The sequence below is a fragment of the Antedon mediterranea genome, chromosome 5, assembly GCF_964355755.1.
Source record: "Antedon mediterranea chromosome 5, ecAntMedi1.1, whole genome shotgun sequence".
Taxonomy (NCBI): Eukaryota; Metazoa; Echinodermata; class Crinoidea; order Comatulida; family Antedonidae; genus Antedon; species Antedon mediterranea.
The window spans coordinates 19,709,477-19,727,375 of NC_092674.1; the positions used below are offsets into that span (position 1 = coordinate 19,709,477).

At 34.3% G+C, this 17,899-nt stretch overlaps 1 protein-coding gene across 1 annotated transcript in view; it reads left to right on the forward strand.

Moving 5' to 3' along the window:
• The window catches only part of LOC140049784 (probable ATP-dependent DNA helicase HFM1), a 33,843-nt gene extending 16,005 nt beyond the window's left edge, over window positions 1–17,838 (forward strand). Inside the window, exons 19-27 of the mRNA XM_072094733.1 lie at window positions 3,165–3,316; window positions 3,503–3,606; window positions 6,217–6,510; window positions 6,871–7,139; window positions 7,279–7,858; window positions 9,967–10,516; window positions 11,029–11,110; window positions 14,583–14,665; window positions 14,784–17,838. Of these exons, the coding sequence (XP_071950834.1) occupies window positions 3,165–3,316; window positions 3,503–3,606; window positions 6,217–6,510; window positions 6,871–7,139; window positions 7,279–7,858; window positions 9,967–10,516; window positions 11,029–11,110; window positions 14,583–14,665; window positions 14,784–14,844 (2,175 nt within the window). The 3' untranslated portion in view covers window positions 14,845–17,838. The remainder of the gene's footprint in view (window positions 1–3,164; window positions 3,317–3,502; window positions 3,607–6,216; window positions 6,511–6,870; window positions 7,140–7,278; window positions 7,859–9,966; window positions 10,517–11,028; window positions 11,111–14,582; window positions 14,666–14,783) is intronic.
• Window positions 17,839–17,899: the final 61 nt, after the last annotated feature.

A 17,899-nucleotide genomic window follows, 5' to 3' on the forward strand; every position in this document is an offset into this window, starting at 1 on the left:
AAATCAAACGAGTGTATCCAAGTCATAGAATATCGCACGCACATAGTGCCTTTAATAGAATAATGAGTGTTGAACATTAATTCGTATATTTACGTACATACATATGTACTAACATAAATAATAGCACATTTCTATGCTTAATAAAATCATATTTAATGTATTATCAAAGACTCTGATAACCTTTGTTTTCGGTCGATGTGATGTTTTTATAAAAAATGATGATGTAAAACGAAAAGTAAGATTGTTCATTGTTCTCCTATTAAATGCACTAGGGCGTGCCATAAATACGTCGCTCGTTTGGTTTCAGTTTTTGTTGCTAAATTCATCGTTTTTAACATAAATTCTGACGTTTTTTGCTATAAAATTTGGGTTTTCATAATTAATTAACCATTATCTATTCTCGTTTGGTAGGTATTTGCAACATTCTGAGTCCCTTTTGTTTCCGTTTTGGTATTTATAGGACCATAGGCATATCCTTCGCGAGGGGTGTGTTGAAAGCGACGACCTCGAATTGGACGACCTCAACGACTCAGGCGACCTCGAATTGGGCGACCTCGAATTGGACGACCCATAACACGAAACCGACGACCCCTTTTGCCTAGCCTAGCCTAGGCCTAGATGTGGTGTAACATCCCGAAGCCGAACATAGCCGAAGATTAAACCATACCTTATATAATACTCGCAAGCAAGCAATTGATGGAAAAAATACAGAAATATCGCCATTTGATACTACTGAATGTGTCGACACGAACAAACAAACAGATATGGAACGCCAAGAGTGCATCATTTTAAAACTGCATTCGACATATTAAAAATAAATTAAAAAGAAATAAATACATTACACGGTTAAACCATGGACGTATAATTATAACAAACACTATAGGCCTACCAAACAGCGTGTTGCGAACATGTGCATGGGGAGGGCCATAAGAAAGCTTTACATTTCACATGCATTGTATACGGTCAAACCTTACCCGCCGCTGAAAAGGGGGATGTTTTGACCTGGTTTGCCATGTTTATGATATTTCGTGTGCTAATCATCGAGTCGAATGCAGTTTTAATGATGCACTCTTGGCGTTCCATATCTGTTCGTTTGTTCGTGTCGACACATTCAGTATCAAATGGCGATATTTCTATATTTTTTCAATCAATTGCTTGCTTGCAATAAGGTATGGTTTAAAGATCTTTGGCTATGTTCGGCTTCGGGATGTTATACCACACTTAGGGTATGTTCAGACTCACGGAGTTACGGTGGAGTTATCTACGCAAGGCGTACGGTAATCCGTGGCGTTAAAAGTCAAGGTGTTCAGACACAACGATTAGCATTCCAAACGTCTTGCGTTTAAAGCGGAAGTTCCGTCATACCGAAACGGCCGATGGGATACATACACACAATTACAACAACAGAGCTGAGAGTGACACGCGCGAAAGTTTACAACACTAGCTAGGCCTAGCAATATAATACAATGTTACCTTCAAATGTAATGGTTTTTTTGCCGATTTTTTTGCAAATCCTTACAGAAGATAGTCATTTCGAACATAATTATTACACGGACAATGACTTTGCCATTATTTGTATGATTTTAATTAATTTTGTGAAATCATGTCGCCGACGCCAACTTCGTCAGGAAGAATTTTGCAGTTTAGATGCATTTTCTTTAAAAACAGCCATCTTGTTGCCGGCGCTAGCTTTCCAATTTCTAATTTTTATCTTGTCTATAAATTCAGGGCTGCCCCATAATGAAATCAAATCAGCAACTTCTGTACTTTTCCATGTAACACGTTTCATTTTAATTCGAATGTTGCTGTTGATCTACTAGCTCGAGGAACAGGCTATATTGTTTTGCTATTAAAAAAAACCTCGCGAATAGACTGCTGCTAATTGCGGTCGTGTCTTTTCATTGGCTGACGTTGACCGGAGGTTGAAATCACTGATGCATCAATGGATTAGCCTTATGAAATCTACCCTCTCCCGCTGGAGTTATTAACGCCACTGGCGCGGAGTAACAGCTCCCTAACGCTAATCCGCGGCATGGTTCAGACACAAAAATATGTACGCCGCGTACATAACTCCACCGTAACTCCGTGAGTCTGCACATACCTTTAGGCCTAGGCTAGGCTAGGCTAGGGGTCGTCGGTTTCGTGTTATGGGTCGTCCAATTCTAGGTCGTCCAATTCGAGGTCGCCCGGGTCGTTGGGGTCGTCCAATTCGAGGTCGTCGCTTTCTACACACCCCCTTCGCGAGCGTGTATTAACGCCTCAAATTGTTTAGCTTGGGTAGTCCGGAAACTCCACCCCGAATTCCTCTTTTACTTTCGCAAAAATGCTCTTATATATCTGTGAATCTTTTCTATTGCCTGCCATCCTTCCCCGTACTTTCTCTTCCCCACACAACTGAATAACATATCTTGTGATTTCATTCATCCACATACATGTTCACTTCTTCGTTCGACTGTCAAAACCACGAGGAAAACACACATGGTACGCGACGGTATCTGACCCGAGGTCACAACTGTCAATCAAATAACCGTTATTTCGTGTTGCAGCTAAGAATTGCTCAGCGATAACCGGTTAAACGGCGTTCTAACACCAATTTAAATTGGTGTTTTTGGTGTTTTATTTTGCGCTGCCTTTTAACCGGTTACCAAAAATGTGTCCTGTTTCTGCTGGCAAGAAAATAGAGTTATTTTATTCACACCGATTTTAATTTATTCACACCGATTTTAACCGGTTATTTTTATGCAGCAGAAACAGGCCCTAAAGAAAAAATATTAGTATTAAATTGCCTCCTTTAGACATGAGTAGGATATCACAAGCAGACACTGGTGCTACGTTTAATCTTAAAAAGAAATTATTTACTGGATTTACATGTATATAGCGCCTAATGTTGTGAAATCTTTAAGCGCTGAACATTATTATCCCAGTCATTTTTTTTTTTTAATCAAACATTGTATGGAAACATACTCCCATAATGCAGCTAGTAATCAACGCAAAGTTGTTTCTTGATCTAACTTGGTTTTCATTTATACAGCTGGGTGGGGAGAGGCAAACGTAAGTATAAAAGTATCTTGCCTAAGGATACAAACAATGCGGCGACAGTATGATATGAAACTTGTGGTCTTATCATTTTTATAGCAGTAAGAGAATTTTGTTCTACTTTTCAGTCTGACAAACATGCAAGTTCCTCAGCTGAAATAACTGTGACCATCTGCCTTGAGAACAGAGAGACGTTGCAACAAGCATCAAACAGCTATCATTGCTCATTGCTACTCATTGGCAATGCAGATGATGAAATCATCATCAAGAAAAAGATCATGTATGCTATTAATTTTCCATTTGTCATAGAAGTATAAGAATCATAGTAGGCTATCACAAAACACTTTTATACTATTGCACACTACTATGGTATATGCGTGTATTTTTATCTTTACTCTATTCCATCCATTTTATTCATTGCTATGTTTTAGTATATTCATTATCATATCTGTTGTAATATCTGAAGGGACTCCACATTAATAAACAGCATAGTGTGGAGTAGGACATTAACATTACAACGAGCTAAATCTGGTGATGACATTACTATTCATTACATTAGTCAAGAATATGGTGAGTGGCATTTATAATCTCAAATATTTTCTACAGCTAAAGAACAGTGGTTGACACAAAGAAAAATCTTGTATTTAAAACAGAAACAAATGTGATATGAACTCCACATTGTCACAAATAGAACTTTACTTCATTCTTCATTATCATCATATATGATCAATAATTACCATATATACTAATATATAGATCGGACCCATAACAAGTTCTTGTGCTTTGTCGGCCCAGCAGCCAACCTGCCTCCTATTGTTTCCCCGACATCTAGGAGAGCAAGACAGGATTTGCAATTCTTGTATAAATGTCTTACTCCTAAGTTTGATTGTAATCTTGTTTCGTTGTTTTATTTTAATGTTCCTGTTCGTAATCTTTGTAGTAAACCCTTTCTTCGTGTTAAATTTTCTCGTGTCAATATTTGTGAAAATGGTATTTTCTGTAGACTCTCGTCTTTGTACAATTCATGTCTTTTAAAAAATAATTCTTTAGATATCTTTAACTGTAATTTCTCTCAATTTAAATGTAGTAATAATGAAATTATTTAAATAATCTTATTGACATTTTTGTATATATTTATAATGGCTTATATTTATAGTTTAGTTATTTTATTTTCAACCTGTTATTGGTGTTTTACACTGTTGGCTTGAAATAAAGAATACTTCAATGGTTTTGGACAAATTATACTTACTAGATGGCACGCTCGCTTCGCTCGCGTACCATCTAGGTCGTGCCCACAGATGGTTCTCGAATACACAGTATTTCCAGCGAGAAAAAAATGGAGATTTCAAATGTACGTACCGAAGGACTATAATACATTGTCGTTTACAGAAACGAATAAATATACACAATGATTTATGTAGTCAACCAAAATTAGCACCCTGGGAATTACTTCCGAGAGAGAAACAAAATGAGTCAAATTTTTTTATTTGGACTCGTTTAAACAAACCCAATTTGTGTTTTGTATGTAACATTAAGGGTTGAGGGATGAGGGAAGAAGATAGGTACAAAGAGGAAACATTTTAAAATATATTCTTATCCACTCAGTAACGAAATATTGTTTTTAATGTTTTATAGGCCTATAAATAATATACCACTAAATACAGTAAAACATTTACGATTTAATACGGTACTTTGTTAAAACTCTCACTGTCATAGTCGATTGAAATAGTAAAGTACATGTAACGATACACCACTACGACGTTTATATATTTTTAAATTATTAATTAATACAAACGTTGAGAAGCAACTGTCAGTAATAACGTTTATTTATTTGTATATTATATGTTTATAATCTAACAGTAGGGCCTACCCACACTCACAGTAATAAAGTTTATTTGTATATATTTTTATATTACATCTAACAGTACCAACACTCACAGTAAGAAATTTGCGATTCAAATTGCGATCAAAAGTGGTTAATACCTTAACAGTATTGTACAGCATTGCAATACTATTTATGTTTATTCTCCAAGGGGCCCATAAATCTAAATCTATACCTCTATGGTTAAACCAAATAATTTGGAATGTTTATTTGTATATTATATGTTTATAATCTAACAGTAGGGCCTACCCACACTCACAGTAATAAAGTTTATTTGTATATATTTTTATATTACATCTAACAGTACCAACACTCACAGTAAGAAATTTGCGATTCAAATTGCGATCAAAAGTGGTTAATACCTTAACAGTCTTGTACAGCATTGCAATACTATTTATGTTTATTCTCCAAGGGGGCCCATAAATCTAAATCTATACCTGTATGGTTAAACCAAATAATTTGGAATGTTCCATTCATCACAAATCAATACATTTGTAAAAACGTATATTAAATGTATCAAAATAGTATTTTTTAAAGAAAATCGGCCTGTCTTCAACATTATGATGCTGTACTCGAACTGTTCAACCAGTTTTCAGCTATTAAAAACAATTATCGTAGGAGGAGATAGGAAAATGCGAAGCCTCCTCGCATTTTTGTGGCGGGTATTTTTCAAGATGGACATCCATTAGACAGTGTATACCACGATCGGAAAACACCCCTATTTGGGGCAAATCGTTGAACCTAAATTCGTTTTAATCGTCAATAACTAATTATCTAACTTAATTTAATTAGTAAACAGGGTTACATCAGGTGGTTAAAATCAGTACCGAAAGTACGAACCAACTTTATATACCATCGAGTAAAAATTCTAGAAGTAAGGCGCGATTTACCGAATTTTGCCCTTACGTAAATTTATATATAGATACCATTTTACTAATGTAAATATGTTCAGTATTCTTTTTTTTTTGCCTTAATAGAAAAAATGTAATGTACTGTATAATACATTTTCAAATAGGATACAGCATTTTTTCAATATGTTCTTATTCACACATATGTATACAAAATATAATGTATAATAAAGTTTCTATATTGTTTTTTATATTTTATGTCTATTAAATTAATGTTTTTATTTGGTAGTACAGAATAGTGTTGGATTGTTAACACACAATCTTCATACAGTATAATATGGGATCATAGCTTGCTGTGCTTATGTGTGAGCAATGAACTCACTTTAGATTAACAGAAGAAATTATGTATATTATTATTATGGATGTAATTTGTGATTGTTATGCTTTTAGTTGGTTTAGATGTACAGCAAACCCTTACCTTAGAATACTTAAAAACAAGATATTCAACACACTTTACGCAAGGAAGTCAACAACCTACACTTAAAACATTTATGAAACAATCAAAGCCAGTGAGGTTTACTGCTGCTACTCCTAAACCCAGAAGTCCAGAGAGTGCAGAAGACATAGAGTGGAGTCCATCAACTCAAGGTAAGATGTGTCTTTCATATAACAAGCTTCACTGTAAGGTAACTGCTAAGTTGAAAAAGAAACACATTTTGTATTTGTTTGCAATTTTCCTCTTTGGTGTGTAATTTATGTTACTGAAAAAAATAGATTAAAGAAATAAATGTGTTTATAAATTAAACAGTTTAATTGATTGATTTATTAACAGTTTTGTTACCATGGCTATTTAAAAAAAAAATTTGAACAGATCAGAAATTATATATTAATATTGTTTTGTTGTTATGAAATTATGAATTTTAATGTTAAAACTTTGGCAGAAGAAAGTGAGAATTGACATGCTTTGTACCCGTAACCCAATAGCCAAGTTTCATGGGCACATACCACAGACAAGCAGATATTTTATGTTGTCAATTGCCATCTCATTATCTATTTTATTCATATATATTCACATCATATTCAACAAAAACATTTTTTTTTCAGGAACGACACCTGAAGGTCGGAAGGCTTGCAGCCATAAATGTGCAAACAAGGGTTCTTGTGGTCATTTGTGTTGTAGAATTGGAGTGGCTATTAAACCAGCATCAAGATCAAAAGCAGCAAAAAGGCAGCTGGATATGATGAGTGGAACTACACCATTAAAACAGAAAAGCATGACTTTGTTTTTAAATCAGCTTCATGCTAGGGCTAAGTGTATGCCTCAAATTCAGAGGCGACGAGAAACGCAGGACATTCCACCTCATACATTTTCGGTAATATATATATATGTATCATCATTTAAGTTCAAAAGTTATTAAAATGTAACAATGAACTGAAATTACCAGGATAAGATAAACAATTAGAACATTCATATTATTTGATGAAATTAAGTTTTGGTTTCTTTTGTTACAGATGAATCAAGAACAACTGGATGATACTAGAAAGACTTTGATGAATCAAGAACAACTGGATGATACTAGAAAGACTTTGATGAATCAAGAACAACTGGATGATACTAGAAAGACTTTGATGAATCAAGAACAACTGGATGATACTCCAAAGACTTTGAATAAGTTTAGATTTAAATCGAAAAAATGTAAAATGACATCTATATACACTGAACAAATCAACTCGTCAAGTGCTCTTGTATCTGTAGATGAAATAATAGACCTTCCACCTAGTGATTGCTGCCAGTCTAGAACACAGTCTTCCTCCAACAGTACTAATAGTTTCAACACAATGCCCAGGTATTCTGCGAAATCACCAGATAGAGCAACTCCTAGAGATACTGCAGATTTACATACGGCAGAGCAAGGGAATACTCTGGCAAAGAGCAGAGTACAGACCAAGAAGCGAGCTAATACAGCAATGTTTGGTACACGTCCAGCAAAGACTCCATCAGCCTGTCCAGCAACCCCAGCAAGAGGATGGGAGCATTTAGATGTGTATCATAAAAACCGCAGTAAAATCATTCAAGACCAACACTTTTTGGGTAAATTTATTATATTTATATTATTCATTCATTCATCTTTTATTTCGGAAAAGAAAAAAATTCTCCATAGTTCAGTAACAAATTAGTGTACATTATTGTAAATATAACAAATATATATATATATGTAGATATATAAAAAAAAAAAAAAAAACCTACGCCACATAGTCACGTGGTTAGAACAATAGCTTTATCCATCTACCATGTAGATTGGATGAAGGAAAAGCAAATTCATGAATACATTTTATGACAATATTGTCTGACCTCCCTAAACCTGCACAACATGGCAAACACCACCTTACGTTGTAGTTCGTAGAACGAGCAGATGTGGTTTTCTACAAACATGGTGCTGGCACTGCATGACCTAGGTTCATTAAGGAGCAGGCGTAAGGCATTGTTGAAGCACACCTTTAGTGCTTCCATAGATTTTACATTAAAATTTGCCCACAGAGAAGCACAGTATAAGTTATTACAATATGTTTTAAACAAAAAACACTTTATGTTTTTAGAGCATTTTGAGAAAGTTCTACATAGTGTAATAGCTCTAATGCACAATGACCTGTACTGTCGTTTGATATCCGTATCATCTTTCAAATCGGGTGTCAAAGTGTGACCCAAGTAATTAAAAACTCTAACAAAGTCAAGTTCCGTCTCAAATAAGTTTAAAGTGGGAAGCTTTGACAATTTCCTGACTGTAGGACAGAATATTAAACATACATACAGATTTTTTCTTGTTATACAATATATCATGCGTTAATGAGTATTTTTCACACATATGAATTAGATTTTGTAAGGCGGAGGCAGATGGTGCAATAAGTACCATATCATCCGCGTAACTAAGGTTGTTTAGTTTTATACCGTGTAATTCGCATCCATTGCGAGACATACTGAGATTGACAATTAAATCATCCATATAAATATTAAAAAGTAAAGGAGACATAACTCCACCTTGTCTAACACCATTGGTAACTGGGAAGTCTCTAGACAATGACTTTAACTACACATAAGGGGGTTCCCCTATTAATCAGTTTCTTGTACAGTGTCCAATGATTAATACGATCAAATGCTTTGGAGGCATCTAAAAAAGAGGCATAAATCGGGCTACCATTTCTATTATAAAATTCGATTGTCTGTTTGAGAATAAAAATACATGTTTCAGTTGAATGACCATTTTTAAACGCATACTATCGGTCATTATTAATATTATTATAATTGAATGTTGTATGTTGTACTTAATTGTTTTTCATCAAAGTGTTCTGAATATGTTTTTATTTACTACATACAGTATACTATTTACTTTAATTAAACAGCTTGCTTTTTATCTTCTATGTACTGTACCTTTTGTTGTAACATTCAGAGAACACCTCAAAATTTAGTTTACTTCATACAGTTTGTTCATTAAAGACCCCTTCCCTGCAATTTTGGACGTTTTTTGGAAAATAATACATATATATCACTTTAAAAACATTAAACCATGTCATTCCTTGTCTTAAATGTACGTTTTATGGTAAATTATGATAAAAAGTGAGAAACAATGCACTACCTAAGTAGCTCGCGGCGATCGACCTCTCGTGGACGGTCTTAGGCCTAGCCTGGCTAGGCTTAGTTTTGTAGGCCTAGCTGGTAAACATCGGTAACGTGCGAACATCGTACGCTAGCTATATACCTAGCCTGACGTTGTATAGTTGCTGCATTAATTGTCTTTCTATTTTTGCCAGACTCCGTTGATACAAATTGGGGGAAAACCCGGTATTTTCGCTGAAAAGTTAGGAGTCTTCCATTTGTTTTGGCCTCACGATCGATCAAAAAGTGGGCGAATTACAGGTGAAAAACAAAAATATCAATCCGCGCGCAATGCATTTTGGGATTTATAGCGGGCCGCTATAATTATTAAAATCGACTTATTTTTCACATTTTTAACCGTTTAAAGACGAAAAAAGTTATCGCAATAAGACCATATAGTATTATTTTTACATTAAATATAGTTTGTGATCTTAAATTAGATCTAAAAAACGTAGGGAATGGGGCTTTAACATATTAACAAGCACCTTCTGATTTCTACTTTTTAATTATGTGTTTTATTAAATTGATGCATAGATATTTTTTTTCAGGAGAGAGTTCTGATGATGATCCATTTGTTCTTCCCGAGGTTAATGACATAAATGGTCCTACCATATTCCCACCAGGTTACAAGCCATTCAATGCACAGACGATCCGACTGGATAGGAAAGAACAGCTGAGCTCAAGTTCAATGCCAGCAGAATATCCAGATAGTTTCATTGCATCTTCCAGTGGACAACTAGTTCCATGTAGAAAGTTCACCAATATGCCTACATATTCTGATACTTGGCCATTTAACAGACAAGTAGAGAAAAATCATACTATACCTCAAGAACCCAGCATGCTTAACATGGATATGTCCTTCTCAGAAGAGGAATTTTATCCATCAGAAGGATCTTGTGACATAAATGATTTTAAGGAAAATGAAGCCTTGAATGTCAACCAATCAATGGATACAAACAAGCAGAATGCTCCAATAGTATTAATAATAGATAATGATGATGAAGATGTTTATTATTTTAAAGAATCTGAGCAAGATGCCCCTATCTGTGAGAAACCAGATGAAAAGTACACCACAGACACAAGATACGGCAATTTTAGGTAATAAACACATAGTAATGCACTTGTCAATTGTATGACCCACTATACGACCCCTGGGAGAGGTGCGTCATTTGTCCGATGTGCGTCATACTTTTGAATACCATGACGCACCCGTGCGTCAAAAAGGTGACTTACCTTTACTGTAGGTGACCATGACGCACCCATTTTGACGCACTGTGACCATGTTGTTTATGATATGGTGGGTGGTAAAGTGACGGATTGACACACCTTGTTCATTGATGTGACGTACCATCTAGGTTTTTTGACGCACCCCTGCGTCAGTAATTATTTGTAAATGACGCACCTCTCCCGGGTGTCGTATAGTTGGTCATACAATTGACAAGTGCATAATGAAGACATGAGGTTGTTAAAATGTGGATATGTGCTATAGTTTTTAATGACAATAGCATTTGTGTCCTTGTGACTTTATTAATATTATGATTTATTGTCTACAGTAGTCTACAGCAATTATCAATGTATTATTATTTCTTGATTTGTTAATTTTCTTGAAGCAATGATGAAGTAGGCATGGTGAATGGTGTTACAAGCTCACAATTATCAGATGATTATGATTTTAACTACCAAGAAAGCAAGGTACTGTAAAATTGTATATACCATCAAGTAAACATTCTAGAAATAATGTGCGATTTACCAAATTTTGCCCTTGCGTAAATTTATATATAGATTCGACAACTACTGTACCCCTTTGTGACTTATCTGTATATAGTTACTCTTCCTTTACTCTCCAATGGATTCGACAACTACTGTACCCCTTTGTGACTTATCTGTATATAGTTACTCTTCCTTTACTCTCCAATGGATTCGACAACTACTGTACCCCTTTGTGACTTATCTGTATATGGTTACTCTTCCTTTACTCTCCAATGGATTTGACAACTACTGTACCCCTTTGTGACTTATCTGTATATAGTTACTCTTCCTTTACTCTCCAATGGATTTGACAACTACTGTACCCCTTTGTGACTTATCTGTATATGGTTACTCTTCCTTTACTCTCCAATGGATTTGACAACTACTGTACCCCTTTGTGACTTATCTGTATATGGTTACTCTTCCTTTACTCTCCAATGGATTTGACAACTACTGTACCCCTTTGTGACTTATCTGTATATAGTTACTCTTCCTTTACTCTCCAATGGATTTGACAACTACTGTACCCCTTTGTGACTTATCTGTATATAGTTACTCTTCCTTTACTCTCCAATGGATTTGACAACTACTGTACCCCTTTGTGACTTATCTGTATATAGTTACTCTTCCTTTACTCTCCAATGGATTTGACAACTACTGTACCCCTTTGTGACTTATCTGTAGTTACTCTTCCTTTACTCACCAATGGATTTGACAACTACTGTACCCCTTTGTGACTTATCTGTAGTTACTCTTCCTTTACTCACCAATGGATTTGACAACTACTGTACCCCTTTGTGACTTATCTGTATACAGTTACTCTTCCTTTACTCACCAATGGATTTGACAACTACTGTACCCCTTTTTGACTTATCTGTATATAGTTACTCTTCCTTTACTCTCCAATGGATTTGACAACTACTGTACCCCTTTGTGACTTATCTTTATATAGTTACTCTTCCTTTACTCACCAATGGATTCGACAACTACTGTACCCCTTTGTGACTTATCTGTATATAGTTACTCTTCCTTTACTCACCAATGGATTTGACAACTACTGTACCCCTTTGTGACTTATCTGTATATAGTTACTCTTCCTTTACTCTCCAATGGATTTGACAACTACTGTACCCCTTTGTGACTTATCTGTATATAGTTACTCTTCCTTTACTCTCCAATGGATTTGACAACTACTGTACCCCTTTGTGACTTATCTGTAGTTACTCTTCCTTTACTCACCAATGGATTTGACAACTACTGTACCCCTTTGTGACTTATCTGTAGTTACTCTTCCTTTACTCACCAATGGATTTGACAACTACTGTACCCCTTTGTGACTTATCTGTATATAGTTACTCTTCCTTTACTCTCCAATGGATTTGACAACTACTGTACCCCTTTGTGACTTATCTTTATATAGTTACTCTTCCTTTACTCACCAATGGATTCGACAACTACTGTACCCCTTTGTGACTTATCTGTATATAGTTACTCTTCCTTTACTCACCAATGGATTCGACAACTACTGTACCCCTTTGTGACTTATCTGTATATAGTTACTCTTCCTTTACTCTCCAATGGATTTGACAACTACTGTACCCCTTTGTGACTTGTATATAGTTAGGCCTACTCTTCCTTTACTCACCAATGGATTCGACAACTACTGTACCCCTTTGTGACTTATCTGTATATAGTTACTCTTCCTTTACTCACTAATGGATTTGACAACTACTGTACCCCTTTGTGACTTATCTGTATATAGTTACTCTTCCTTTACTCACCAATGGATTTGACAACTACTGTACCCCTTTGTGACTTATCTGTATATAGTTACTCTTCCTTTACTCTCCAATGGATTTGACAACTACTGTACCCCTTTGTGACTTATCTGTATATGGTTACTCTTCCTTTACTCACCAATGGATTTGACAACTACTGTACCCCTTTGTGACTTATCTGTATATAGTTACTCTTTCTTTACTCTCCAATGGATTCGACAACTACTGTACCCCTTTGTGACTTATCTGTATATAGTTACTCTTCCTTTACTCTCCAATGGATTCGACAACTACTGTACCCCTTTGTGACTTATCTGTATATGGTTACGCTTCCTTTACTCTCCAATGGATTCGACAACTACTGTACCCCTTTGTGACTTATCTGTATATGGTTACTCTTCCTTTACTCACCAATGGATTTGACAACTACTGTACCCCTTTGTGACTTATCTGTATATGGTTACTCTTCCTTTACTCACCAATGGATTTGACAACTACTGTACCCCTTTGTGACTTATCTGTATATGGTTACTCTTCCTTTACTCACCAATGGATTCGACAACTACTGTACCCCTTTGTGACTTATCTGTATATAGTTACTCTTCCTTTACTCACCAATGGATTTGACAACTACTGTACCCCTTTGTGACTTATCTGTATATAGTTACTCTTCCTTTACTCTCCAATGGATTCGACAACTACTGTACCCCTTTGTGACTTATCTGTATATGGTTACTCTTCCTTTACTCTCCAATGGATTCGACAACTACTGTACCCCTTTGTGACTTATCTGTATATAGTTACTCTTCCTTTACTCACCAATGGATTTGACAACTACTGTACCCCTTTGTGACTTATCTGTATATAGTTACTCTTCCTTTACTCACCAATGGATTCGACAACTACTGTACCCCTTTGTGACTTATCTGTATATAGTTACTCTTCCTTTACTCTCCAATGGATTCGACAACTACTGTACCCCTTTGTGACTTATCTGTATATAGTTACTCTTCCTTTACTCTCCAATGGATTCGACAACTACTGTACCCCTTTGTGACTTATCTGTATATGGTTACTCTTCCTTTACTCTCCAATGGATTCGACAACTACTGTACCCCTTTGTGACTTATCTGTATATAGTTACTCTTCCTTTACTCTCCAATGGATTCGACAACTACTGTACCCCTTTGTGACTTATCTGTATATAGTTACTCTTCCTTTACTCTCCAATGTTCATAAATTGGTTCATTGGTATATGTTTGTAATATGCTTTTACACAAAATGCCAGTTTCAAAAGAAACCATTTGTTGACTGCTTGTTTGTAAAATTTAGTTTCTGTACAATTAAACACTTTGGCTTACACTCAAGCTCTCACGCCATGCACCAAAAATCTCACGCTTTTTCACCAATTTCATTTTTTCAGGCCATGTAAGTTATGGCTCTAAATATTTTGGCCTAGAGATCTCAAGCCAGCAGCAAGTTCAAACTTGAAATGTATGATGTACTGCATTTTGCACAATTTGTATACAGTACATTTGGGGCACAAATGTTTTGGAAACAGTCCTTTGTATTACACGTATATTGCCCACTGATAAATATACAGTGTTGTTATTTTCATTTAATATTCTCACCCTAAGGTTGTTCAAGAGGTTCCCCAACTTGAAAACTTATCAAACCAACACATTCCAAACCAGTCATTTTTTGGAACAAATAATTCAGTGTGAGTACTGTATTTTTTAAATGATTTATATGGTATACTCTAATACATTGGATTTTTGTTGTTTTGTTATTGTTTTACTGCAATAAGGTGTAAATTGATTGTTTCTGTTGAATTACAGATCAATGAATGATGATGGTACTGATAATATGTTCAACAGTATTTTTGATGGTATCTTCTAAACATAGTATAAACAGGGAGATGTAAAATAACATCTCCCTGGTATAAAGTTCCAAACCAATTCTTAATTGCTTGATTAAAGCAACTACAATAATTGTGTTGAAAGAAACAGATTATTTCAACATCCATCGACTAGTGACTGTAACATATCAATTTGTGAAACTACATACGGAACAACTCAAATTATCAGAATTGTGTTGAAAGAAACAGATTATTTCAACATCCATCGACTAGTGACTGTAACATATCAACTTGTGAAACTACATACAGAACAACTCAAGTTATCAGAATTGTGTTGAAAGAAACAGATTATTTCAACATCCATCGACTAGTGACTGTAGCATAGCAACTTGTGAAACTACATACAGAACAACTCAAGTTATCAGAATTGTGTTGAAAGAAACAGATTATTTCAACATCCATCGACTAGTGACTGTAGCATAGCAACTTGTGAAACTACATACAGAACAACTCAAATTATCAGAATTGTGTTGAAAGAAACAGATTATTTCAACATCCATCGACTAGTGACTGTAGCATAGCAACTGTGAAACTACATACAGGACAACTCAAATTATCAGAATTGTGTTGAAAAAAACCAGATTATTTTAACATCCATCGACTAGTGACTGTAGCATATCAACTTGTGAAACTACATACAGGACAACTCAAATTATCAGAATTGTGTTGAAAAAAACCAGATTATTTTAACATCCATCGACTAGTGACTGCAACATATCAACTTCTGAAACTACATACAGAACAACTCAAATTATCAGAATTGTGATGAAAGAAACAGATTATTTCAACACCCATCAACTAGTGACTGTAACATATCAACTTGTGAAACTACATACAGAACAACTCAAATTATCAGAATTGTGATGAAAGAAACAGATTATTTCAACATCCATCAACTAGTGACTGTAGCATATCAACTTGTGAAACTACATACAGGACAACTCAAATTATCAGAATTGTGTTGAAAAAACCCAGATTATTTCAACATCCATCAACTAGTGACTGTAACATATCAACTTTTGAAACTACATATGTAATTTAGATAATTATTACAAATTAAGTGCAATTAAAAAAAGTGTATTTCTGTAAAGAAAACAATGACATTTTTAACTTAGCTCTAAAATTAAATTAAAGAATGATTAAATAATGCTGATAATTTTGTTGAGATGTATCTGTACATTACCTTTTACAGTACTGTAGACTACTGTGCTTAATATAATAAAGTTTAATTTTAATGATTCTGTAAATATTAAAATATGCAATGTTTAAAAAAAAATTCAAATGATCATAAATTCTATTGTATATAAAATGATGTACAGAACATTAGAAATACTGGCTGAAAATACCAAATGGAAATGTAATTTGTTATGTTAATGTGCAATGTTAGTCTAGAAAGTACAAATTTAATTTAATCAATCTGTGTTTAAGATTTTTATTAGTTTCAAATACAAAACAATTTTCTTGAATGTGATGAGGTGAATTTAGGCACATTTATTTTGAATGCACAAATTCACCAATATGTGTTTGTTTGATTTTTGTATGAAAATACAGTAAAAATGTTAATCACCAATTTCAATGCATGCAATGATAGTTTAGAAAGTACAAATGTAATGATGATGATGGTATATGCCATTTTTAATTTCAACCTGTTTAAAGGTTTTTTATTAGTTTCAAATACAAAAAAATGTCTTGAATGTGATGAGATGAATTTAGGCACATTTTTTCTGAATGCACAAACCCACCAATATAGTAGACTACTATAGAAAACTATACAAATGTTTGATTTTTGTATGCAAATACAGAAAAATGTTAAATACCAATTTCGTACAAAACCAATCTAACAAAACAATTTTAATAGTGATTGTTCCCTAACCTTTTAAAAAAGTAAGGGAACTTGTGAAACTAAAAATTAGATTAACTATTAATTAATGTTGATTAATTTTGTTGAGATAACTATCTGTCCATACAATACTGTACTGTGCTTATAATAATATGTTTAATTATAATAATTCTGTAAATAATATTGATGCAAATTAGAAAAGAAAAACCAAATAGATGTACTGTATTTATGTTAATGTGCAATGTGATATTCTAGAAATTACATTGATTGATTATGATATTAATGCCATTTTTAATCAACCTGTTAAGGTTTTTTATTAGTTTCAAATACAAATTATCTTCCGTGAATGATTTAGGCACATTTTTTCCTAATGCACAAATATTACAAAACGTTTTTTTTTTTTTTTTATGCAAATACAAATGTTAATCACTATAATTTCAACAAAACAGAAATATATGTTAGCTTTTATTAGTTTACCATTAATCCATGTTAGTACTAATTAGTTACTAAGGGTGTTCAGACTCACGGCGTTAGGTTTGTTATCTAACGCAAACCGTACGGTAATCAATGGCGTTAAAATTCAAGGTGTTCAGACACAACGATTCTTGGTCTAAGCAGATAGAACTATGCATACATTTATGACAAACGCATTACAGTTTACATTGTCTTATTCAAAATAATTTCAAACAAAGGTATTACACGAACAATTATCTGATTAATGTATTTAATTTATGAAAATATCATATCGCTGATGCCAACTGTAGGCGTACTGTTCTTTATTATTGAAAATCTGATAGTTTGATGTTTAGATATCTCGCTGTACAGACGTATTCTGTTGGCCTGCTATAACCGTGGTCGTTTATTTTTATTGGTTAAGGTTAAAATCACTGATGCATTACTGGATTTGCGTTATTAAATCTACCCTCTCCGCTAATCCGCGGCCTGGTTCAGCAAAAATATGTACGCCGTTTACATAATGCCACCTTAACGCCGTGAGTCTGAACATACCCTAAATCAAAGTTTATTGAACTGTAATCAGGCTACTTTTAATGTTGGATGGTTCAAGATTTGATCAATTAAAGCCTTGTTACGCCAAAATTAATTGTCTTTTGTACTCAATAATATTGAAAAATACAAAGGAAGCTCAATAGAAAATGGAAAAGCAAGGTCGCATTTATTGAACCATAACTATATGG